General features: G+C 43.0%; 1 protein-coding gene across 5 annotated transcripts in view; it reads left to right on the top strand.

Annotated features, from left to right (window-relative positions):
• Gli3 (GLI family zinc finger 3) overlaps positions 1 to 17963 on the top strand; it is a 273000-nt gene extending 255037 nt beyond the window's left edge. For all 5 annotated transcript variants that reach the window (XM_052728011.1, XM_052728012.1, XM_052728013.1 and 2 more), the window contains 5 exons: positions 1135 to 1284; positions 2632 to 2796; positions 8152 to 8442; positions 11489 to 11816; positions 12467 to 17963. In XM_052728011.1, coding sequence (XP_052583971.1) covers positions 1135 to 1284; positions 2632 to 2796; positions 8152 to 8442; positions 11489 to 11816; positions 12467 to 14787 — 3255 coding nt within the window. In that variant the 3' untranslated portion in view covers positions 14788 to 17963. The remainder of the gene's footprint in view (positions 1 to 1134; positions 1285 to 2631; positions 2797 to 8151; positions 8443 to 11488; positions 11817 to 12466) is intronic.
• The last annotated feature ends 8602 nt before the right edge of the window (positions 17964 to 26565 follow it).

The following is a 26565-nucleotide window of genomic DNA, read 5'->3' as shown; positions in this document are numbered from 1 at the left end:
TTAAAAAAATTGGGGGTAGATTGGTTCCATTTGCTTAGAAGAAGTTTTTCATCCCTTTGCCCTAAGGCGGTGGTTCTCTACCTGTTGGTTGTGACCCCTTTAAGGTTGCAGCTAACATGACCTTTTCACAGGGGTCAGCTAAGACTATAGGAAAACACAAATATTTATATTACAATTCATAATAGTAGCAAAATTACAGTTATAAAAACTAGCAACAAAAATAATTTTATGGTTGGGGGTCACCACAATACAAGGAGCTCTATTAAAGGGTTGCAGCATTATAAAGGTTGAGAACCGTTATCTTAGTGGTTAAGAGCACTTGTTGCCTTACAGAGGACCTGGATTCTTTGGTTCCCAGCAACCACAGCGGCTTACAATCATCCATAACTCCTGGGGACCTGATCATCTCTCTGATCTTCACAGATACCAGGCTCCCACATAGTATACACACACATGTGAGCAAGTGAAGCCATCGTGATCATAATAATCTGAGAAAAAAATGTACTCTATTAATAGACTTCCAAAACTGGATGCAAACAGTGACTGAGAAACAACGAGTTATTGGATGACCGTCACAGATTGTCTTCCTTAGCACCTTGTTCTCTGTGGTTATTATTCAAGAAGAGATTGTTCTGGATCTGAACCAAAGCTGCATTTTCTTAGGCCTTGTTATGTAATCCGGGGTGCATGTGTGTTCCTGTACACAACCCCCCTACATACACACACACACACACACACACACACACACACACACACACACACAGGAGAATGAGAAAACACCTGCAGCCCTATGCTAAAGACCAGTGGAGAACAGAGAGTACACAGTAGCTCACCCTGTTTTACACATGTTCATTGCACAACTCAGATTTAACCTGTGCTCTCTAGATTTCAGCCTCAAGTAATTTTTCTGGATGCCAAGCCTACACCCAATAGTGTCGCCCATGCTGGCTACACAGTCAGTTAACATCAGCAAGTCTGTCTTAGAGATGTGTGTACTAGATTTTTTTTTTTAACCATGATGTAGTGAAGTTATTCATGTGTCTTCAAGGCTTAAAATTTGAACATCTTTTTCACTTGTTGTTTTGAGAAATGCCTAATACATTTTGACTTTATTTCTCTTTTTCTCAACCCCAGCATATCAATAATGACCATATTCATGGAGAAAAGAAGGAGTTTGTGTGTCGCTGGCTTGATTGTTCAAGAGAACAGAAACCCTTCAAAGCCCAATACATGTTGGTAGTGCACATGAGAAGACATACTGGCGAGAAGCCTCACAAATGTACAGTGAGTACACACCTGGGCAACCTCCGTGTCCCCTCACGCAGGAGAGTGTGACACTTCACTCTGTAGGTCTTTCCTAGCATTCTCAAGGGTTTTGCATGCAAGTGACCCCAGGTCCTGAAATGGCTGTTGGGTGGTAGTTAGAAGAGAGATGGAGCACTGTCCAGGAAAAGTGCCTTCAAGTTGAGCTTTAGACAGGACATCTCTGCATAGTGGCAAGCAGGTGTAAGGTGGCTGACTCCATGTGCTCATGGCTTCTGTGTCTGCCATAGCCCTGTGGTTCAGCATGCTGCAGGACAAAGCACAAGGTTGATGTGTTTTTCAGTTTAATTTTATTATTTGTATATGTAGGGGTCAAAGGACAATTTCGAAAGTTGATTTTCTCTTTGCACTTTTATATGGGTTACAGGTATCAAACTCAGGTAGTCAGGTTTACACAGCTTTCACTTTGACCCATCTTAACGGGCCCTAAGTTGAGCATTCTTTATCAAAAACAAAATTCGAAATGATGGGTTTGGGATGTAGCTCATGGAAGAGCACTTAACTGCTCTTTACAAGGCTCTAGATGCAAACATAATGTTCCAAGTAAAAAAACCCATTTATGTGGCCACTTGGAATCACCACACAGGTGCACTAAAACTGTTGTATAACATTATTAATAATCTGTGCGTATATGTTATATATAAAACACAGATGAGCTTATTGTCTGTCTCCATGGTGTCTCAAAATGTCCATGCATATATGCTGAAATTTAAGAAAACTCAAGGCACGTCTTATCTCAGGCCTTTTAGGTACTGCATATTCAGCCACTCAGGGCCATCATTTCTCCTTGCTCTGTGCTCAGTCTTCTTGCTAGAGTGTAAGCCTCTGGAGTGGGCTGGGGCTGCAGTGAGACTGCACTTTCTCTCAGGGGGTGCTCTGAGCACTGCACAGCCCTGGTACTTTACATCTTAAAGGCCCTTTACAAACATGATCAAATTCCATGGCTTTGTATAGACACAAAGCCATATTAATGAACTTTGTGCTGAATCTGAAATCAGTGGGAATTGGAGGAGATCAGTGAACAGATAATGAAATTCATTGTCCACATTGAGCTGTCTATTAAAAAAAATAGGAAAGGAAAAAAAAAAGCCTTCAGGAGTTTTACAGGCGCTGACAATGCTTTGTCTTCAAGGGCCCCAAGCCACATCTGAATCCCAATAAATGCAGAGTTTAGTGGGGTTTTGTTCCACGGTTTTGAAAAGCTGCTGACCCTTGAAAGGTCAAGTTTTTATCCACTTGGAGAGGGGGTTAAGCACAAGCTGCAGCTTCTATTGTGTGGAGTGGTCCAGATTTACCTGTTGTGTTCAGTTTGAAGGTTGCACAAAAGCCTACTCGAGATTAGAAAACCTGAAAACGCACTTGAGATCTCACACTGGAGAGAAGCCATACGTCTGTGAGCATGAGGGTTGCAACAAGGCTTTCTCCAATGCTTCAGATCGGGCTAAGCACCAAAACAGAACGCATTCCAATGAGGTAAGCCTCCTCCATGGATCCAAAGCTGCAAGCAGAAACAATGAGCCTTCTTGTGGAATATGCATGGTAAAGTAGGTGTGTTCTGTTTTGTTTTCTCTGGGCTGCTCTCACTATGAGTGGGCTCTGACCCTGCAAGTGAAGGTTTGGGGCCTCAAGGATGGACCCTGCTTGGAGAGTAATGCAGATGAAGAGGAAATTTTATAAAACCCTTTCTGAACTTAGTTTCCTGTTGCTTGGAACTGCCACCTACTGGCCAGACAGTAGTAGCATTTAACTTGGAGTTCAGCCGGCCTACTCTGCCAGAATAGCCTGAGTCCACATAAAGTAAGACCCTGTACCAACTAAAGAGATTCAGAGCCTTCACACTGGCAGGTGAGACCTCACGGCTGAAAGCTTACACTCTTAATTTGCTTTCTTGGAGAAAGAAGTGTCATCACATGCATCATTTCTAAATTTATTTCCAGGGAGCAAACAGCTTAAATAAAGTTTATAGACATTCTAGATTCCAAAGGATCTTGGAAGGCAGTCTTAGAAGCCCAGCTAAAACTTAAGTCAGTTACTTAAGATACAATGAGGGAAGCCTCATCGTAGTAGTTGGTTTATGTTATATTGCTTTTATTTTTTAGGCAATTGTTCCCAGATCACTGATAAGTGTAGAAATGACAATGGTTCGATTTGTTTTAGCTAGGCTTTGATACATATCTGCCTGCAAGTGTATAACGTCTCCTTGGAAGTGTAGCTGAATTACTGGCTCCTCTGTAAACTGTCCCTTTGATAAGTCAAGATTAACAAAGCTCCTGCCCCTCATTTGTGGTAGAAGTGAGATAGCTACCAGGACATAGTTCAGGCCTGCAGAATGTGTCTCTGGGTGACTTGAAACAGCCTTGGAAAAGGGGAAGTCTGTAGGTGTGAGACTCTTTGAGGGGCTGTTAGGACCTCATCAGATAGAGACCAGTCTCACTTAGAACCTTGCAGTCTCTAAACCAAGTGAGCCACATTGCTCAGGAGCTACCTGGCTTTAAGCAGGGGAATATAGTCCTGACAAGAGAGGAAACCCACCTTTAACGAGATTATCTACACTGTCTAAAATGTATATTCAGATCTGGTCACACTCAAAACTCACACTTGTGTGTCCACAGATGCCAGCTCTTTCAAAAGCTTATGGTATGATAAGGATGTACAGGTCATTTTGAATCTCCTGTTAATGACCTAAGAGATATTGGGGGAGGAGGCGACACATTTCATTTCTTCTGTTAAAAATGTTTTTCCTGGGGGGCTGAAGAAATGGCTCAGTGCTTAAGAGAACTGACTGCTCTTACAGAGGACCCAGGTTTGATTCCCAGCACCCACACGGCTGCTCATAACTGTCTGTAACTCCAGTTCCAGGGGATCTGACACCTTCTTCTGGCCTCTGTGGTCACTATGTTCCTAATGGTACATGGACAGACATACATAATAATATAAGGTTAAATTTTTTTTTTAATGAAAAGGAATGCCTCAGTGGACATTTTTTTAAATGCATTTTCTATATTTAATAGCTACTATGTCATTTGATGCTTTTGTTTTGTACCTTTTAGGGAGTCTAGAGTGGACAAATCCATGGACACAAAATAGTATTTGCCAGCAGCTGGAGGCTGAGGCAATAAGTGACCGCTGATTTTGGATTGTTAAAATGTTCTAGAATTATTGTACAACATGAAAAATATCCTGAGTGAGGGAGGCTAAGTCATACAGTTTGTTTTTCTGTCAATCCCGATTTCAATTTATAGAGTTTGAGAACCTCTGCTTGGAATTTAATTAACATAGTAATTAAGTTAGCTATATTTCATATGCTTAAGTAAGAGAAGGCATTCACTTTGGCCAAGCTCTTCTGCTGCAGAGAAATTTGACCAGTGTGTATATTGAGTTAAATGTCTCAGGAAACTAGAGGATGTCTTGGCCAGTAATGTTATTACCAGGATTGAGCAACTTATATAAGTGGGTGACCTTGATAATAGCACATAATTAAAGTTCACTCACAAACATACAAGTAACTTTTCTTTATAATGCATGCAAGGCTTTGATTATGAAAACCTGGGCCATCTCAAATATATGGACGTTAGGTTTGTGTGTGCAAGGCTTTGGTTATGAAAGCCTGGGCCATCTCAAATATATGGAAGTTAGGTTGTGTGTGCATGGCTTGGGCTTTGAGTGTGAAAGCTGGGACAGATTCAAGTATACCAGGTTAGGCTTGTGTTGGAAATCCAGGTTCTTGTAGTCGGTCAGCCCATCATAGACAAATCCCAATACTCACTTGCACTTATTTATTTTCTTATTTATGCCTTCACTTTTTTGCTAAGCAAAGATTGATAGCTAGTTATGTCCCAAGCCCTTCTGCTATGCTAAGTATAGCAGAGAATTCAACAGGATAGATCCAGGGAGTAATTCCCAAACATGAAAGCTATTATGGCATTTCTCTGTCCATGACTTTGACCTTGCCCCTTCTGGGGCTGTGAAGCAGTGGCCTCTGAAAGAACTCCCCATTCAGATCATACAGTTTGCATTCTTCCTGAAGCTACATTTATGTCCATGCTCCAGCTGCCCTTCCAGTCTGACCTCTCATGAGCAGAACCTTTGCTAGCGACCCTCCATTTTAGCATCTCCTTGTCCTTGTTTTTATTCCTCAGACTCTTACTGTCTGTTTTCAAGACCTAGCAAGTGCTTCCTCGTAGTAAAAGCTCCACTGAGCAAGTGTTTACTATGGGTCATGCACAGTTGCATATACCTTATGTACCCATGATCTGGGAGTTAGACCCAGATGTTAATAACTGACATCTAATTATCCCAACCAAAAATGGAGTCTTCATTCAGCCATCTTTAGGAGTCACACTTGAAAATGTAAATAATTGCATGGTATGATTTTTCCTACCAGAAAAGAAGATTCTGTATACAAAATATAGAGGATTACATAAAGGATTTTTATATTCATTGAGGCTACACATCTTTGTGCACAAGGAATCTTGCATATAGTAGGACTCATTTGATGTCTCGTGAAAAAAAAATTAGCTGGGAAGTGGCTCAGCCCTGTAATCCCAGCACCTGGGAGGCTGAGGCAGGAGACTCATGAATTAATGGCTAGGGTGGGCTGTAGAAAAAGAGCTTGTCTTTTTTTTATAAGTTCTGTAGTCAGGAGAAGATGCATTGGCAGCTTTACACCAGTACCTGAGTATACAAGTCAAAATGGTAACCGTCGTGTCAGAAGTTAAAAGACCCAGGACCTGAAAAGCAGACTGCTCAGCAGGTCTGCCATGTGTCATGGCCTGTCATTGCATTTTATTGCTAACATGTAATCTCAAGGTCAGACTACACAGTTGTCTTTATGTGTTTTGTTTTAAAGCATAAACTTCCAGAGTCTGCTCTTGTGGATTTTTGTTGGTGACCAGTGTGCACGTTCATATGCAAGGGTACATGGTTACAGGTGTGCTGATGCATGCCATTGGTCTTGAAAATGCTAGTTCTAACGAGCTTCTCCGTGGTCATTACACATCAGCTGTGTCCTCATTTCCAGGCTAATCATAATATTCACATGCATGTGTTTATAGGGAGAGTAGCTCTTCAGGTATGTCCTGTGCCCCCTCCCTGTGCCTCTGTCCCATGTCCACTTACCTGCCTCATGCACTCTGCTGATGAAACAGCCTGTCCCATCAGTGCCCTGAGCAGGCACAGGGTTGATGTGCAAACAGGTAAAGGTAATGGCACTAACTGTCAGAGCCATTCTTCTGTCCCTAATGCATAGAACCCTGTACTTTCATTTCATCATGTATATGCGGCAAATCACAGAGCTCCTGAGTAGACATAATTTATAGTTAATGGGAATCAATTCTACCCAACTGAATCTTACATTTGAAGGTGAAGTCTCTCAGGATAATGTTCGAAATCTTCACTTCTCTACATTACAAAATTTCTGCATTTTAGGTTGCACTCAGTCTGGTCTTGGGCTTTTAGTGAAAAAAGCATCTTTTAGACATTCATTCTACAGGACAGGACATTTAGCAAGGATTAGAGATACATTATTTTAATCATGCCTTTTCATGATGATTTCTTATATACTAGCTTACCTTCTAGTACACAGAGGTGGAAGTACATAGTGCCTTTATGGCATTCAGCAAGAGATCATGCCCAGGACCTCTACACACACCAGAATCAGAGAATGTACAAGTCTCTTCAATAAAATGCTACAGTACTTATATATAATCTCTCATACTTTAGATTACTTCTAATGCCCAATACAGTGTAAATGCTGTGTAAATAGTTGCTATATTGTTTAGGGACTAGCAAAAGGAAAAAAGTTTCTGTTCATGGTCACTGCAAGTGTAAGGTTTTCACACTACAGGTGTGAATTTAATGTTTTCGATCTGAAGTTGGTTGAGTTTGTATACATAGAGCCCTTGGGCAGGCAGGGCTGGCATTAGTCATACCAACATCCCAAAACTGTATTATTTTGGAAGTCAAGGAAACAAAATCACCATTTACATTGGTAAAGAGCAAAGGGAACAGTTCTATGATCTATATGAATATTTAGTTATAAACATCCCTATGTTTATAACTAATCGAGATATATGATCACTGACTCAGGTGAAAATAAAATTAGCATGAAGTAGTTCCATCATGTGTAGACCTGGAAAGTCAGAAGAAAGCAGACTGGGAGTCCTGGTTTTCTGTAAACCATTCACCAGCCCTGAGAGGTGTGTGGGAAAGGGTATGTGGCTGGTATATAATGAGGCTACAACTCTAAAGACCAGAGAGAGACCTTCTGGGGGTTTTAAGCCCTGAACACCCAACGGTTGTAATGCTACCCAAAGGAGCACATTTTAGTGAAACAATATGAGAATAGCTCTGGGCAGTTTGGTGTTATTTCTTATTAGTATAATACCTGTGTACAAATAGCACATTTGCCAAGCAAAGAATGATTAGATCTCAGAACCAAGATAAGATAAAAAATTTCTTCATACAAACCATCTCCTGCAAGATGTATAAAATTGCCCTAATATCGTCTTCTTGTAAGCCTCCCTCCATTATCCTCATCAATAGATGGAGAGCCGTGATGCTTCCACTCACAGCATAAATGCTTTCAACAATGTAAAGGCAATTTACACACTTTTACCACTTTGTGGCTCCCTAAAATAATACCCTATTAAGCTAGATTCCATGGACACTGAGCAGTGTCCAAATAGCCTTTCTAAGTCATTAGACCTGAAAGGTATCTGAATGTTGCAAAAGTGTTTTTGAAAGAATTAGAATTGTAATGAACAACTGCTAAGTCATAATCACTTTTATAACCGTCCATCGACAATTCATTTTTGTGGCACTTGATAGAAACCGTATGTATGCAAAATCCCTGGCTGCACCAAGCGTTACACAGACCCCAGCTCTCTCCGGAAACATGTGAAGACTGTGCATGGTCCTGAGGCTCATGTCACCAAGAAGCAACGTGGAGACATGCACCCTCGGCCTCCGCCCCCGAGAGATTCTGGCAGCCACTCACAGTCCAGGTCCCCCGGCCGGCCGACTCAGGGAGCCTTTGGTGAGCAGAAGGAGTTGAGCAACACTACCTCAAAGCGGGAAGAATGCCTCCAGGTGAAGACGGTCAAGGCTGAGAAGCCCATGGTATGTCATTCACTCTCCTGTTCTCCCAGAGCCAACCAGGCTCATTGAGGAAAACCCAACTGAGCATGTCTAGGGACAAAGCTGCCCGCTCTGTGTTGTATCTGGCCACTCCGATTTGAGGGTCATGAGCCCAGTGATTGAGACTGCTCACTTGAAGTTAATCTCCTTAGAAAATAACTTTGCTTAGGAGTTTCTAAGATTCCTACCTGCCTTTTAAAACTGATCCAGAGCTGTACCACTTGTGGCAGACAGACACAGCTGTCATCTCCTCAAAGTGACTACTCTGTAGAAAAATCATTCCTTGAGCCTGTCTGCAAATACGTTTTCTGTCTTCCTTGCCCTGGTGACACCAATGTGAATAAGCTGAAGTCCTTATTCTTTGGAGCTTGCTTACAGTTCAGTGGAATACACAGATTGAAAAACAAATACAATTCAGACGATGGGGCTTAAACACAAGTCTGTGAAAAGCCTTCTAGAGAAGGAGAATTGCCAATGGGCTCTGAGGGCAGAGACCATGAGGACAGAGTTCAGCACGCAGACCAGGGAGTGGGTCCTAGGAAGGGGAGGAAGTGGAGAGGTACCAGTTGTGGTGTTTGCCAGAGCAAAAGGAGATGATGGCAAGGGTGAGATTCGTGGGTGACAATGTTATCAGCGCTATTATTAAGTATTGCAGTATAGTTTGGAGACAGTGGAGATGGTCTGCTGTCACCCGAAACCATGATACCTCCCATTGCTAAGTAATTATAGCAGTTTACCTTAAAATGACTTGATATGTAAATATTTATAAACAAATTAAATTATAAAAATTGCATTCAAAGAGATGAAGACTGAACCATATATTTATTTACAGGTGAGAAAATTGAAGTTCCTTGAAGCTAGTCATGTGATCACATTTCCACACTAGCTGCTGTGTGTACATACACACATTTAAATACCAGATGCCTTTGTAGACATTTATTAATGAATACTGTTACATTTCTAATATTATTTCTTTTGAAACATGTCTTTCATTTGGTCATCATGCTATAAATTAAATTCTTTCTTCTTTTTTCTTATTAATGCAACACCTCTTCTGTCTATTGCTCCCAAATGTCTTGTTCTCACTTCCTAAGGACAGTGGGTAATAAGGTGAGGGAATTTTGGCTTCTCTATTCTTTTTTTTGTTTTCATTTTAACATGCAAATTTTCTTCCCATTTCATCTTTCTTTAGTTCTTATGGCTTTGTGATATCTTTGGTGACCATTACTCAGCTCTGTGCCTTCGAACATAGCATGTGAAAAATGTGGTTAGGTGATGAAACTCATTGTTACTTTATCCTGGGTCTTCATAATAAATCACACTGGGCCAACCAAGCAGTTGTTCTCAAATTCTACTTAATTGCTGTCCTGACTAGCATAAATTCAAGTGTGGGACCAGAAATGTACTGTGTAGTTTGGAGAAGACCTAGATAAATTTGCCCGCAACTTAACCTCCATGCAATTGTCTGAGTACATATCAGTAGTATCCGTGCCTTTTTACATGCTCTGTGGAAGTGTGTGAGCATAGTCCTATATACAGACCCATGTACATATATATTCTCTCAAAGAATGAAAGTTACCCAAAGCTGTAAAAATTCCTAGTACCTCCAGGAGAGCTGGTATCTTAAGACTTTGCTGAGGCAAAATAATTGAGCAAGACTTTATATACTCATGATCAGATTTACATATCTTCCTTAGCTCTACTTGGTTGCCCAGGGTGAAGTTACTATATCATGTGGCACTTGCTAAGAAAGTATGTATATGTAATAAATAGAGCTAAAAGGATTCCCAGAGAGAGTTACCTCTACAAATACCTTATTAACAGAATTGTGCATCCCACCTGAGAATAACTGTTCGTAGCTCCAGTTTTTATAGGAACCCTGGAGAGGGTACTGTAAGAGCACAGATTAGCCATCTTGAGGGTCTAAACATTGTGATTTGCAGTGGTCACTGGACTTCTCTGAACATCACTTTTCTTGTTCTTACAAAGATGTGACTTCATCAGTTGGTACCTTTGCAACTGTACATCGATGGTTGTGCAGTGTGAGAACTATCCTGTGTGCTGTAGGTCTGTTCTCATGGTGCTTTCCAAACCCTGAGATGGTTGGGCTTTTCACCTGCTAGCCCAGAAGCCCTGGCATGGACGAAAGTAGTACTTCCTTTGAGACTAGTCAGTAAGATTAAGTTTCGATTAGTTAGAAAATTTTCTTTCTGTGTCTGCTTGGTTAGGATTTGGAGAACACACTGAGAGAGGAACAGTGAAATCATTATTCAAACTCAGGGCCACTGTCCATTTCAGCCTTTCTTCCCTTCTGAGTGTGACAGAAGCAACGTGATCGATGCTTTACCTGTCACAGCTGCCTTGACCCATACCCTGGTTGAAGGTCTATACTACTGGGAAAATATGGCAGGGAGGAAAAGATAGAATAATGTTGGAACCAGGTATGAAGAGCCTAGAGGGACCCTTGTTGGAAGGAGATTATGTGTCCTATGGAGCATCCCCTATATATATGTTATAACTCAGCAAAAATGAACCCCAGTTGGAACAGTAGTTACTAAAGCCTCTGACCTTGTCTTTAACTTTACCAGGTCTTTATACTTAGGTGCTCTCTGGGATTTACGTTAATTTCCAATAGCAACCCTTAACAATTGATCCCATTATATACATAAAAATGCTGCTGTGGTGAAAGGTTAAGAAATTTACCCAAAAATATGAATGTCCTGGAGATAGAATTGAAAATGAGGAAATATGTCTGCACAGTTGACATTTGGAACAGGATCCCATGGCTGATGACTCTGATCACACCACATCTAACATCTTCTACCATCCATCACCTCCCCTTGTGCATCAGCCTGGTGGGCCATTATCATTTTGGCCCAAAGGCTACTTCATCCACCAGCACATAGCTTTTCTTCTCATTTAACCTGCTGATAACCTGAAGGTCGTGACTTGCATGAGCTGTCATTTTGGCTTTCTTTCCTTTACCTGTCCTGATGTCATGTTGTTCTTTTTTCCTTAACCCTGATAGACATCTCAGCCAAGCCCTGGTGGTCAGTCTTCATGCAGCAGCCAACAGTCCCCCATCAGCAACTATTCCAACAGTGGGCTCGAGCTTCCTCTGACTGATGGAGGTAGTGTAGCAGACCTCAGTGCCATCGATGAAACCCCAATCATGGACTCGACCATTTCCACGGCAACCACAGCCCTTGCTTTGCAAGCCAGGAGAAACCCGGCAGGGACCAAATGGATGGAGCACATCAAACTTGAAAGGCTAAAACAAGTGAATGGAATGTTTCCAAGACTGAACCCTATTCTACCCTCCAAAGCCCCTGCGGTGTCTCCTCTTATAGGAAATGGTAAGTTCCACCTGAGACCACATGTCTGTTCACTCGAGATGTTTCCTTTCCTTTAAGTGTGGCCAGACATGCCGAGATGACCTGGAGCCCTTGCTTTTATATTTGTTAGTTTCTCCACAGATCCTAAACTTTCGCTAGAACCTCTCTGTGTTAATGTTGAACCATGTACATTGCTCTTCTGGATGGTCCATATTTTGGAAATAATAGCAGAATACCGTTTGAATTCCAGCGGGACAAGCAAAACCTCAGCAATGGGTGCATTTGTGGTTAGTGCCCAACTCTAGTTTCCCAAACATAAAACCAAGAGAATTTTATCTGTTTGTCCAGTTCAAGGCAATACAAACTAGTCTAATGCTTGGGGGAATGCTTGTCAGCACCTAACTTAAGGCATTCTTTTTTTTTTTTTTTTTTAGATTTATTTATTTATTATGTATACAGTGTTCTGTTTGTATGCATGTCTGCACACCAGAAGTGGGCACCAGATCTCATTAGAGATGGTTGTGAGCCACAATGTGGTTGCTGGGAATTGAACTCGGGACCTCTGGAAGAGCAGTCAGTGCTCTTAACCTCTGAGCCATCTCTCCAGCCCAACTTAAGGCATTCTTAACTTAACATCTCTCTTTCTCTCCTCCCTCTGTGCCTTCCTCCAGGCACACAGTCCAATAACAACTATAGTTCGGGTGGGCCTGGGACCCTTCTCCCGAGCAGAAGTGACCTGTCTGGCGTAGATTTCACCGTGCTGAACACACTCAACAGGAGGGACAGCAGCACCAGCACCATCAGCTCTGCCTACCTGAGCAGCCGCAGATCCTCGGGCATCTCCCCCTGCTTTTCCAGCCGCAGGTCCAGTGAGGCATCACAGGCTGAAGGGAGACCCCAGAACGTGAGCGTGGCTGACTCCTACGACCCTATCTCCACAGATGCCTCACGGAGGTCCAGTGAGGCCAGCCAGGGTGATGGGCTGCCCAGTCTGCTCAGCCTCACACCCGTACAGCAGTACCGCCTCAAGGCCAAGTACGCCGCTGCCACTGGTGGTCCACCACCTACACCCCTGCCCCACATGGAAAGGCTGAGCCTGAAGACCAGGATGGCCTTGCTGGGGGAGGGCAGGGACTCGGGGGTGACCCTGCCTCCAGTTCATCCTCCTCGGAGGTGCAGTGATGGAGGAGGCCACACATATAGCCGGCGTCACTTGCTGCCTCATGATGCACTAGCAAACAGTGTAAGGAGAGCCAGTGACCCTGTAAGGACAGTCTCCGAGAACATGTCACTTCCCAGGGTTCAACGCTTCAGCAGCCTCAACAACTTCAATCCTCCAAGTTTGCCTCCATCAGTGGAAAAGCGTAGCTTAGTGCTACAAAATTATACCCGGCCAGAGGGCAGCCAGCAGCCCCGATACTTCTCAGCATCCCCTTGTCCTCCCAGCATCACAGAGAATGTTGCCCTGGAGGCCCTGACCATGGATGCTGATGCCAACTTGAATGATGAAGATTTCCTGCCAGATGACGTGGTACAGTATTTAAATTCCCAGAACCAAACAGGGTATGGACAACAATTGCAGAGTGGCATCTCTGAAGACAGCAAAGTAGCCCATGGACCAGAGGACTTGGACATACCAGGGCTGCCAGACAGCCATGTTGGCCAGCAGTACCCAGCTCTGGAGCAGCCCTGCTCTGAGGGCAGCAAAACTGATTTGCCCATCCAGTGGAACGAGGTCAGTTCTGGAAGCTCTGACCTGTCATCCTCCAAGCTGAAATGTGGTCAGCGCCCTACCGTACAACAGGCACGAGCCTTTGGGTTATACAACAACATGGTAGTACACCCACAGAATCCATGGAAGGTTGGGACTGGCCCAGCAGGGGGATATCAGACCCTCGGGGAGAATGGCAGTACCTACAATGGCCCAGAGCACTTTGTAATCCATGGTGGGGATGGACCTGGCCCAAATGGAAACGCTTTCCATGAACAACCCTATAAGACCCAGCAGTATGGGAGCCAGCTCAACAGGCAACCACTGACTTCCAGTGCATTAGACAATGCCTGTGGTGCTGGGATTCAAGGGTCTAAGCTGAAAGGCAACACCTTGCAAGAGAATGGAGGTTTGCTAGATTTTGGGCTGTCCACGGCACCGAATGAGTTAGCTAGCAACACAGTGAATGGCATACAGACGCAAGATCAAACGGGACAGGGGTACATTGCTCATCAGCTACTCAGCGGCAGCATGCAGCACCAGGGGGCCAGCCGCCCTGGTCAACAGATCCTAGGGCCGGTCGGTGCTACCTCACATATCAGCATCTATCAAGGGACAGAGAGCTGCCTGCCAGGGACTCAGGACAACAGCAACCAGCCATCAAGCATGGCAGTGGTCAGGGGCTACCAGCCCTGTGCCAGCTATGGGGGCAGCAGGCGCCAGTCAATGCCAAGGGGCAGCCTCCCACTGCAGCAAGGACAGCTCAGCGATGTGAGTCAGACGAGCAGGGTGAACAGCATCAAGATGGAGGCACAAGGGCAGTCCCAGCAGCTCTGCTCTAATGTGCAGAATTACTCTGGTCAGTTCTATGACCAAACCGTGGGCTTCAGTCAGCAAGACAGGAAAGCTGGTTCGTTTTCCCTTTCAGATGCCAACTGCCTGCTCCAGGGGACTGGCACTGAAAACTCTGAGTTACTTTCCCCAGGTGCTAACCAAGTGACAAGCACAGTTGACAGCTTTGAGAGTCACGACCTAGAAGGCGTGCAGATTGATTTTGATGCCATCATAGACGATGGGGACCATACTAGCCTGATGTCAGGGGCCTTGAGCCCAAGTATCATTCAGAACCTTCCCCACAGCTCCTCCCGTCTCACCACCCCACGGGCGTCCCTTCCCTTCCCCTCCCTATCCATGAGTACCACCAACATGGCTATCGGGGACATGAGTTCTTTGCTGACCTCCCTTGCAGAAGAAAGCAAGTTCCTTGCAGTTATGCAGTAAGCAAGGAGGACCACAAGTAGAGGTAAAACTTTAGGACTTGAAAGATTGAATTGACTGTTTGGACCTTTTTTTTTTCCTAAGTTCTGTATGTATTTTAGCATTCTCATCTCACCTGACTGGGATGTGTCTCAAGTATATTCCTTTTATGGAAAAGGACTCTGAAAAACCCTAAGGTATTCTAGGGGAGAAACTGTCTTCCATTTCAGTTTTGAATCAGTATTGTGACATTCAGATCACCCTCTTTTTTTAACCTGTAAGCCTGCCTCTTTTGAGTGAACCAGTGTAAATGTGTGGTGTGCATGTTCTTTCTTTTAGAAGAGAAGTCGTGACATTAAAAGATTTGGCCTGCTTCTCTGCTATCCCAGGAACTAGGAATGGATGTGCTTGTGACCAAGGGGTTCCAGGTCCACCTTTTTAAAATTTTCCTTCACAATACTCAATGACTTGTGTGCGGGTGTGTGTGTGTGTGTGTGTGTGTGTGTGTGTGTGTATGTATGTAGGTGTGTAGTTCTGACGCTGAGTACAAGAATCGAATGAGTGGTGGGTTTGAAGATTGTGGGTGCTCTATGGTTGGTATAAACAGCAGGTTTTTTATGTGTCCCCACCTTGATTCAATTCAGGGCATACTTTTAACAGCTGCACAAAAGTGGAAATCTGGGGATCCTACAAATGAAATCATTGTATTTCGTTCCGATTTTTAGGGGGTTAAACTCTTCTGTAAGTATGCATCCTGTGCATATGTCTGTGTGGTCAGTTCTCAGTCACCTTCTTTGCATCCCCTCGACCTTTATAAACATTCAGCGATATTTAGGACTGCCTGCCATGAGAGAGTGGACAGGTGATGGATGTTCAGACAGTCACTCCTTTAGCTCTTTGTAAGAAGTTAGACCAATTATAGATTGAAACAATTGGGTAGAGTTAGTTTGAGACCTGTTTTGTGGATTTGCTATAATGGATTATTGGTCCCATCTCTTTCCTTATTGTCATAGATAACTGAGAATTGATTATATGTAGCTCTAAGTAGGTATTTAAGCAACCCACTACTGGATGTATCATTACCATTTATTAATTTCACTATCACAAGGGAATATGTCTATTCTAAGTGCCCTATTTTAAGAGACGTGTAAAACTTAGTTGTAAAAGGCAAAATTCACATACATTGACATTGGAAATAAATTGCTTTAACCATTGTTAGCATTGGAGAGCATGAAAGACGATATTTAGTAGCCATGTGGATTCCAAATACCTTTAGTCCTTAACGTGGACTAGTCCTTTTGCTTTGGATTAAGACTTTAAAGATTTACACAATGCATCCACTCCTCACTTGTAGCTGACACACAAAGTCATACTATGTGGGCACAGTATGTGGATTGTCCAGCATATTACTTTAAAACTATGTAAATGATTAAAATAAAATGTTAACCCATCAGCCCCTGACACTGCATTTCTGCCAAGTGATTCTTGACACGGTTGTGTGGCTTTTCCTCTTAAGTCCTGCCATTACAATTCGGAGTAGAAAGAAAGCCAGGTGTTAGGTAATTGGAAGAACATTATGACCAGTCAATTTCACTCGTCTATTCTCTCTCATTGGAGCACAGATTTCAACAGGGAGGGAACTTTGCCATTTAGGACTTCCTGGCTAAGCTAGCCAGTTTGCTTTCTGTTAGATGTCCCTAGGACCAGTAGAGCAATTTGTAAGTTCTCCATGCCCTGCAGCCCTCTCCCAGGGGGCTTCTTGTAAATCAAAAGAGACCATAAGCAAGAGGGAACTGCTGGTCTGGGTTCAGGAGTGTAAAGCAAGGCCTCTCTGGTCCTCTGACAGGTCACTTTCTCATCACAGAATCACGGCCGGAGTTCCTGAATTTCACTTCTCAAAACTTTCTGGTCTGGTCTTACCTGGCTTGCCTTATCATTTGGCCCAATCCCTTTATTACTTTTAATTTCAAAAAAGGGGCCTCAGGATTCTCCTCTTTCCTCAGCAAGGAGAGTGAGTCTGGCTCCTGGTCACACCCTGGCCTCCTCCAGCAGAGCCCTTTCTAGGTGTAATCCTTGCAAGTGACCTTGAAGTCTCAAGTGTCATGATTTTCCACATTGACCGTCCCTCCTAGAGGGATAGGCAGTGCATAGAGCCAGCACTAGCAGGTGCCACCTTACCTTCTGGTTTGCCTCTTTCATTTCTTCTTTCTTTAATTGTTCATTTTCATCCTTGTTTTCTGAGCGTTGCCTTTAGATTTGTGGAACCAATGTTTCCACTCAATATCTGACTTTTTCAGTATGAAAATTTCAGGATACAGGTTAAAAAAAAAAAAATGGATGGTGGAAAGTATTCTGTCCCAAGATTTCAGTGATCTGCCATGATAGTCCCAGTGCAAGAAACGTCATTTGATCACTACAGCTATCTCATGGGACATGAGATCTCTGCAGGCATGGCTTTTTCTGCTCTTTGGCTGTGGCATTTAGGAGAGACAGCTTTTATGGTCGTGCCACTTTTGCCTTTTAGTGACAGGCCAGGCTCCTCCACGGTACTCTTGTTTAGTGTCTGTGTTAGGTGGTTTTTGGTTTTCATGCCTTCTTCTAAAGAAGTAAAGAACTCACTTTCCTGCTTCTCACATGTCGGCTTGTCCTGAGCCGTGGGTTTTGATTCTTGCAATGTATGTGCCTTATTTTCCGTTTCTCTTGTCGATGAGAAGGACCCGTTGTTTTGTCCGGTCAGCATTCCGAGGCTGCGCGTCCAGACAGTGTTATCAAGAAGCGAGCCCAGGGTTGGAGCGGTCTGAGCTGTCGTGTGACTGATTTCCTGTGTCGTTTGAAGCTGATAGGAGGATGTTCTCCTCTGACAAGTTACCCTTGTATATCCTGCAAATGTGTAAGATAAACTATGTTCTTTTTCTCCACCTTTTTTTAGATTTTTAAAGAAGAAAATGTGTAATCCTTTTTAAAGAACAACACATGTAAATACATTCAAGTATTGTAGGTGTAGAGTTGGTCTGTGATGGCCATGGGCCTTCCTCGGAAAAGCCTGTGGCTGCGCAGTGCCCATAGGCCGCAGGAATGGTAGCCCAGACACGTGAACTCTGCCTTGGCTTTCAGAACCACTTAGTCCTTTTGTAACAAAGAAAAAAAAATAAATAAATAAAAATGTTTCTTACAGTGTCAATAAAAAACTTTGTACTGAACTGTTTTACTGGATTCTTTTTGTTTTCTTGCAATTAATCCCTATAAGAATAAAAGAATATTTTCTCTGGAAAACTCCCCTGCCTAGAGTTGAGTCCAGACTGGACATACAAATTATATTAGTTAGAGTTCTCTAGAGTAAGAGATCTTATACAATGTGTGTATGTATGCATATAAGCTTATATATACGTGTGTGTGTGTGTGTGTGTGTGTGTGTGTGTGTGTGTGTGTGTGTGTGAGAGAGAGAGAGAGAGACAGAGACAGAGACAGAGATTTATTAGAATGACTTACAGGCTATGGTCTAGTTAATCCAACAATGGCTGCCTATGAACAGAAAGTTAAAGAACCCCGTTCAGTCCATGAAGCTGGATGTGTCAGCTGGTCTTCAGTATACTCCAGAATCCCAAAGAAGTAGGCTCTGATGTCAGCGAAGAAACTGTCTTGCTAGCAAGAGCAAGGGCTGGCAAAGAGACAGTGTCCTCCTTCCATGCCCTTTATGTAGGCTGCAGCAGAAGGTATGGTCCAAACTAAAGGTGGATCTTCCCAGCTCAAAAAATATGGAATAAAGGACCCGGATTAGAAATGTGTCTTCCTACTTCAAATAATTTCAGTAAAAATTCCTCGCAGGTATGTCCAGTCATTTGGATTTTAGTTAATTCCAGATGTAGTCAAGTTGACAAGTCAGAATAGCCATCATGTAAATTGAGTTTACTGCATTTATCACTAGATGGAGATGAAAATGCCCCACATTCATTGGCAGTGTGAGATGTATACCTCCCATACACAGGGCTGTACAGAGCACGCTGATGGCCCTTGTGTTTCTTATTTTTACTGCTTTGTCCAACTCTGAGGAAGGGTGATAGGGTTTCACAGCTAACAATATGTTTCTCTTTTATATACTATCATTTTACCTAGAGATAAACTAACAAATGGAAAATATGGCACGATAGAGACTTGCTTTACTCCCCACATACCTTTTTTCTTCAATTTCCATTTTATTCTATGTGTGTGGGTGTCCTGCCTGCATATATGCCTGTACACCACGTGCATGTCTGGAACTCACAGAGGCCAGAAGAGGGCATCAGATCCCCTGGGACTGGAGTTGCATTCAGTCATGAGCCACCATGTGGGTGCTGAGAATCAAACCCCGATTCTCTGGAAGAAACAGCCTGTGCTGTTAACCACTGAGCCATCTCTCCAGCCCCTGGAGGCTTACTTTTATGTGGCATTTAATGACTCGCTCCAGTCAGAAATCTGTCTCCTTTGCTTTTTCAGCCAGTTCGCAGTAGTGCTCTGCACCTTAACCATCAGAGATCTCCATTCCACATTGTTGGTAGCAGCACATCTGGAAACCACCAACTCAGCACTGTTGTTGGAAGATGTGACGCTGCTGACTGGATACCCCAAGTCATGGGATCAGAGCACCCCTTAAATCACAGGCACACAGGAACTTCAATGTGCCTTCCTGATTCTTAAGGGAAAATTCCATTGCTCCAACATACTTTGCTTTCACAAGTAGATTTCTCACAAAAGGTGTCCAAATGAATTCAGGAAAAAATAAGAAAGCATGAGACTATACTCTGTCCAGATACAAATATTCAGCTCAAAAAGATATGTGTCATTCAGCATGCAAGAATAAAAGGGAAAGTGCCACTAATGAAGGGAGGAAGGGCAGGGTTGTACAAGAGGCATATGTTCTGTATTGTTAGAGCAACAGAACTGATAGGGTAAGTGTGCATGCGTGCGTGTGTGCGTGTGTGCGGTCTGGCTAGTCTTTAACAACAATGGCTCTCTCCCAAAAGAAAGACCAAGAAACCAGTCATTATTCCATCCACAAGGCTGCATGTCTCAGCTGGTCCTTGGTCTGCGTTGGGATCCTTAAGAAGTAGGTTCTAATCCCAGTGAAGGAGTGGCTAAACAAAAGGATAGATGAACTTGCCAACGAGAGTGAGGGCAAGCAGGCGAAACTCGAAAGCTTCCACGTGGCATGTCAGTTTATGTGGGCTTCCACTAGAAGCAGTGGCCCAGATTTCCTGGCTCGAGAGATCCGGTCAAGGAAATCCCTCACAGGTGTGCCCAGCTACCTGGGTTTTAATTTGCTCAAAGTGTAGTCACACTGACAGCTGAGATTAGCTATTACGTTTCCCAAATGCCTTTTAATCCCAGAAGGCAGCCGTGGGGATGGCTCACAGTTTTCCTTTGAAAATACTGGTGATGTAAGTGCTTAATAATAAAGATTCTAAATAATTTTATGTATGAGGATTGATGAGTTAAGCAACTGGATGCAAGGTAAATTATACAAAATCCATTTAATTTTTAATTGTATGTTTTCATTGAAAGTAAATTTTTCTCATATAATATATTCTGTTCATGGTTTCCCTGCCCCCATTTCTTCCCAGATCCTCCGCACCACCCCACTCATCCAACTCTATGCCCTTTCTCTTTAAAAAACAAACAGGCAAACAAAAAAATCAGAATTTTTTTTGTTTAATTAAATCAGAATTTTAAAAAATTTAAATAAAAACACATTACACACACACAACAATAATCATAAAAACAGCCAGATGTGGTAGCACACTCCTTTAACACTTAGGAGGCAGAGGCAGAGCTGGATTGCTATATTCAAAGCCACCCCTGGTCTCCAGAGTTCCAGGACAGCCAGGGCTACACAAAGAAACCTTGTCTCAAAGGCAAGAAAAAAAAAATTCAAACAAACCCTGTAAAAGCAAAATCAGAAATCACAATATACAAACAAGACCAGTAAGACATGTATTTGGTTTTCCTCTATGCCCATGACTTACTAGTATCAGGTTCTCTGCCACTGGAGCAGTGTTGGGGGTAGGTTCCACCTTGGAGAGTGGACAATGTGAGGATGGAATTGAAAGGTAGGAGAAAACAACATGAAACAGTGCATCTGATAAGCAAGATTTGTTTATTGTTAACTCCTCAGGGGAAATGTTTAAAATACCATTGGTAATGATGGTAGATGGCCAGTGTTGGGGTACTAGAGAGGAACTGATGGGGGTGCCCTTGGCTCCTTCAAGCTGAGTTCTTCCCTGTAGAAGCAAGCAGGACAGCAGGCAGGAAGGGCATCCAGCTATACAGCCTGCCCTTCCACTTCCTCCAACATGGCAGCACTAGGAAGAACCAGGATCAGAGACAGGACTTGGCCACTATCGATAAATATGCAATAAACGTCGGGTGTAACTCGCTGTTTTCGTGCCTATGTTTCTCGCACATTGCAGGGATACTTTGAGAAAGCTACTTTCCTCTTTGATCATTCTGCTTCCTGCCACAGCTCTGCGGGGCTCAGCTCAGCCTTCTCTCCTGTTCCTTGTTCCTTCTGCTTGAGAAGGCTGTGTGAGTACCAGAAGTGAGACATGGGCTGGCCAGTGAGTGAACCAAACAGGCAAAGAGCAGCACGGAGCTAGTCCCATTTGTTGGCCTTGCTTGGGACATGAGGCTGGCTGCTGTTTTCGTTAAGTGGGACCAAGGCAGTATTTGTGGGTGGTAAGGATAATTCCCACACTGCTTGTATCTAATGGGGCTTCCTTCTCACGTGCCAGCTAAAGAATGATTCACAACTAAAAGCAGCAAAAACTTGATTGAACCCCTGCTTTTGGAAAAGGTCCAGCTTCAGAACGTACTTCTAATGCAGGGATAAAAGGCGTATCTTAGTAGTCATGGCCCTCTTGGTCCTCAGTTTCCAGGTGATTTAAATAAAAGCCCAACATAAGCATTTGGCTGTATTTCCAGCCCAAAGCATCACTCTTATGTTATGCTAAGGCCCCCACCAGCTGATGAGCTCACAAAACGGATCTTTTCATTAAGGAGGAGAGGTGGGAACCATGTCTGTGCTTTCTTATCTACCTGTAAGACCCTCTGCTTGTAGAAGGGACACTTTCCCTAGGAGCAGAGCAGCCTGGCCCAGCTTGAATACTCACTCCCTGCTTCTGGATTAGCACTCTTCCCCTGCAGCTGGGAAACCTCCTGTACTCAGAAATTCCAGGGGCCCGACGTGATCCAGGCTCAGAAATTGGGCCTCAGCTCCTCACTGTTGGCAGATGCAAGGCTCCAACCCTCCGGGGCTTGTTGGAGCCAAATGCACTGTGGAGGTGTGATTCACTGAGTTCCCAGAGGAAGGGTACACAGCCAGCTGGCAGGGAATTACTCTATGTCCAGGCCAAGGAATTCCATTGCTGTTAGCTGGAAACAAGCAGCCAGCTACCTCCCTTCTCTTCCTTGCTGGCTGATGCTTGGAGCTGGAGATGAGCCAGGGATCTGGGGAGAAGAAAAAAAAAACAGGATCTGAGCTGCTTATGACCAAGATAAGTCTGTGGCTGAGGTCCTCCACAAGTTAAGGCAAGAAGTATTTGTATCTTTATTTAAAGGTGATTCTTATGCTCCCAAATATTTACACTACCCAGGGGTGATTTTTTTTGTTTGTTTTGTTTTTTGTTTGTTTTTCAAGGCAGGGTTTCTCAGTGTAACAGTCCTGGCTGTCCTGGAACTCACTTTGTAGACCAGGCTGGTGTTGAACTCACAGGGGTGATTTTTTTAATAAGCAGCAAATGGGAGACAAGAAAAAAAAATATGGATGCCATAGCTCAGGGACAGTCTATCTTCTGAATAAGATTTTTTCCCTCCATACCTTGGGTGCTTTGGGGTCTCTAGGAGTGATGCTGCAGAGCCGTTGCTTAGCTGTTCTTCATCCCTTTACTCTTAAGAGATTATGGTGTCCATGAACCCAGCTCCCCTGACACTTTCCATTTGACCCACATCCTTCCAAAAATGAAATCATGGAACATCCCGATAAACTTTTCCCCTGAAGTCTATACAAGGAATGAAAACCCAAGACCCTGTCCACGCAACCTCCCCTTCAAGCTTAGATCATTGTGTCACTTGAATTGAGGAAAGAGCTAAGATCTTTTTCACCTGCCTTTACCCCATCTTGGGGGTGAATAACAAACACCTGCAGTGTATCCTCAAAGCATAGGGCAAAGAGTACTACATAGGTCCACAAAGGAGAAGGTTAAGTAACAGCCTTCACTTTTCAGTTGCCTTGGCCCAGGCTTGCTTCACTCGCTGTAAAAGTTTGAAAAATTTAATATCTCTTTGCACAATTCCACCAAAGGATCCAAAAGCTTCCAACATGGTGATAACTCCAGCTAGTTTGAAATGCATTCTGAGGCTGCTCTAAATCAAAGTAGCTGTAACACACAGCCAAAGCTAAGGCTTTAAAAACAAGCTAACTCTGATGTAGCCTTGCCAACCACGTGTACTAAAATTCTAGCTTCATTCAGTCACAGGGTTTTTTATCTCAAGAAAAAATGCAAAACAGATAAAGGGGGTTGCTAGGTGTCAACCCCAACTGCTGTTCTGCAATTCACTTCTGGTACTAACAACCTGGATAATAGCATGAGTGGGGAGCTCAGTTCTCCACAAGTCTGCCTAAAATTCAGATGGAAGCCACAAGTTTAGGGTGTCCCTGGGCCATTGATGTTTCCTAAAAGCTGCAAATTCAGGAGTTTTGATGATCTTGCAGGATTAATGGTTTTCTAAGTTTATACACAGCGCCATCCTTATCTTTAATTTCATTACAGTTTTCTAGGTTTGTTCACAGAACTTAGAACAGCACCAATCTTATGATTAATTTCATTACAAAGACTACAGCTAAGTAACAGCCTGAGGTGACACATAGACCAAGGTCTGAAAAAGCCCTCTCCTTGTAGAATCAAGTGTGTCACCTTGTGGGCACATCAGTGTGTCCACCAACTAGAGAGCTTCACTTAGTTTTGTTCTGCAGATGTTTAGTAGGGTTTTATTACTGAGGCATCACTGATTAAATCATTGGCCACAGGATCTAATGAAATTCCCAGTTTCTGCTTTTCTGCAGAAATAAAGCCAGCTCAATGTTCCAACCCTCCAAGCACATACGTGGTCTTCTGGTAGCCAGCCCCTATTGTGATGCTATCTACATGGCAACTATGAGTCATATCACTGGTATGAATGCAGATGAAGATGTGACTCTATGATCTTTTAATAATAAAGTAGTGCTGTTACTGGGATAGTTGGAGGCAGAGGTAGAGGCTCTCTCCCAGTAGCCAAGAGTAAGGTCAGTCTTCATTGTACGAATGGGAATTTCTCCTTGAAAACAAACAGGTCCAGGACTAAGAGCAAGATGTGCCTGGAGCTCTAAGATCCCAGGTTTCTGATAAAGCCCTGCTGTGGCCTGATATTTGGACACTCTCAACACCATCAATAGCTGAACGTAAGGCTTATATCCCGGACCTTCAGACTTTTGTCGAGGACTCAAGACTGTAGTTACAAAATGCTTGTCCATACAACAAGTAAGAAGCGCACAATGGAAATTGTTTTGGGAATCCCCCCCCCCCCCCCCCCCGCAATATTTATTTAATTATAGATGTTTTTGTTTCAAGGCCTCTCAGATCTCCCTATTAGGTCCTATTTCCCTAATGAAAACTTCAACAGAAACCCTACCTCCTCAAATATCACTGCTGGTCTAACACTACGAAGCTATCTGTATCTGCTTTATTTTTGTTGACATGGCTGAATTAATGGTAATTTGGAATGTCAATGGCTCCTTTATTCAATTTAACTTTCCCAAGTTGGCTTTTCTAAGACCTTTCCTCTCCCACTCCAGTCTCCAATCCATGCAGTCAATGTGAAGTTAAGACTCCACACCGCCCCCCATCATAGCTCTTGAGACTCTAAAAGCAAGTGTGTGGGCCTTAAAAGGCTAATTTGAATCAAATTAGAGCAATTGGGGAGTCGTACATCCCTTGGGACTGTCCAAGGAGCTATTTGATGTATCCTGAATCCCTCTTCTAAAACTTCATTCAGATCCCCAGTAAAAGTATATGCCAAGGCAGAGAAAGAAATGTATAGATGATGGTGGGAAGTCTTAATCCTCATATTGAGCAGATAACCTCGACTTAGTCTATCTACTAGGAATGCAAAATTTACATAAAATTATAAAGTGACACAAAGACAAGTACCAACTACTATGTTAACTAGTGAGTTTTACATTCCTCACTGTGGGATTTGGTGCTAAAATTTTAGAATGAAAACCATAAAATTCTATCTGTGTCTATATTTTTATAAAGATATGTTTATAAAGATATATTTTTAATGGGCCTGTGGTATTGTCCTGGTTTTGGGTGGAGCTACCAAATCAGCTAATAAAATTTCTTAAGGAATTCTGTTTCCATAGGCATAGAAAGAAATAAGAACTTATGTAAATATTTCTATATGGAAATATAGGAACAGTGCTGGCTAATTTTATGTCAACTTGATACAAGCTAGAGTCATCTGAGAGGGGTTAACTTCAATTAAGAAAATGCTTTCATAAGATCAGGGTGTAAGCAAATCTGTAGAACATTTTCTCAGTGATTGATGGGGGAGGTCTCAGCCTATTGTGAGTGGTGTCATCCCTGGGCTGGTAGTCCTAGGTTCTATAAGAAAGTGAGCTGAGCAAGCCATGAGGAATAAGCCAGTAAGCAGCACCCCTCCATGGCCTCTGCATCTTGTTTCCTGCCTCCAGATTCCTGCCCTGTTTGAATTTCTGACCTGATTTCCTTCAAGGTGAACAGTGATGTGGGACTGCAAACCAAATAAACCATTTCCTCTCCAAGCTGCTTTGTTCATGGTGTTTCATCACAGCAATAGTAGCCCTGACTAAGACAGGAACCAACTCACATGGAGAGAGAGGGTGGGGGAAAAAGTTCTCCTGGAGAACCAAATATTGTTCATTAGGAACATCATCCACCAGAAAAGTCTATTGTGAGATACAAATATCTAATCTCTCTGTAAAAGGAAAAAGAAAAAAAAATGTATGTTTAAACTGACATTTATATTGAGCAGGTAACCTCAATTTATCTACTGGCAATGCAAACTTTATATAAAATTGTAAAGCAGAACAAAGACAAGGACAAACTGTTACATTAACTAGTTAGTGAGTTTTCCATTCCTCTCTTAATGTGTAATTTGGGACTAAGATAGGAGTGTAAGTCATTTTTATTGATACGATAAAACATCATGGCCAAGGCAACTTACAGAAGGAAGAATTTGCTTGGGGCCTACAGTTCCAGAGGGATAAGAGTCCATCACCATCTGGTTGGGGAGCATGGCAGCAAGCAGGCAGGGATGGTGCTAAAACAGCTAAAAGTTCTCATCCCAATCCACAAATAGGAAGCAGAGAAAACATTGGAAATGGTGTTGATGACCTCAAAGCCAGTCTCCAGTGACCTCTCCTCCAACAAGTCCACACCTCATAATCCTTACCAAACCATTCTACCAACTAGGTACCAAATATTCAAATGCCTGATACTTATTGGGGACATCTCATTCAAATTACCACATTCCACTCTCTGGTCATAGTTTTATGGCCATATCATACTGCAAAATGCATTCAGTCAAACTTCAAAAGTTCCCATGTCTTTCACAGTTTTAACGTTATTTAAAAGTCCAAAGTCTCTTCTGAGACTCATGGGAATCTCTTAACTGTAACCCTCTGTAAATTCGAAATGCAAATCACATACTTCCCACATGCAATGGCACAGAGTACACATTACCATTGCAAAA

This window comes from Peromyscus californicus, unplaced genomic scaffold, assembly GCF_007827085.1.
Source record: "Peromyscus californicus insignis strain IS unplaced genomic scaffold, ASM782708v3 Scaffold_8__1_contigs__length_139910024, whole genome shotgun sequence".
NCBI lineage: Eukaryota > Metazoa > Chordata > Mammalia > Rodentia > Cricetidae > Peromyscus > Peromyscus californicus.
The sequence above is the reverse complement of the archived record's forward strand: the minus strand, read 5'-3'. Positions and strand labels throughout refer to the sequence as shown.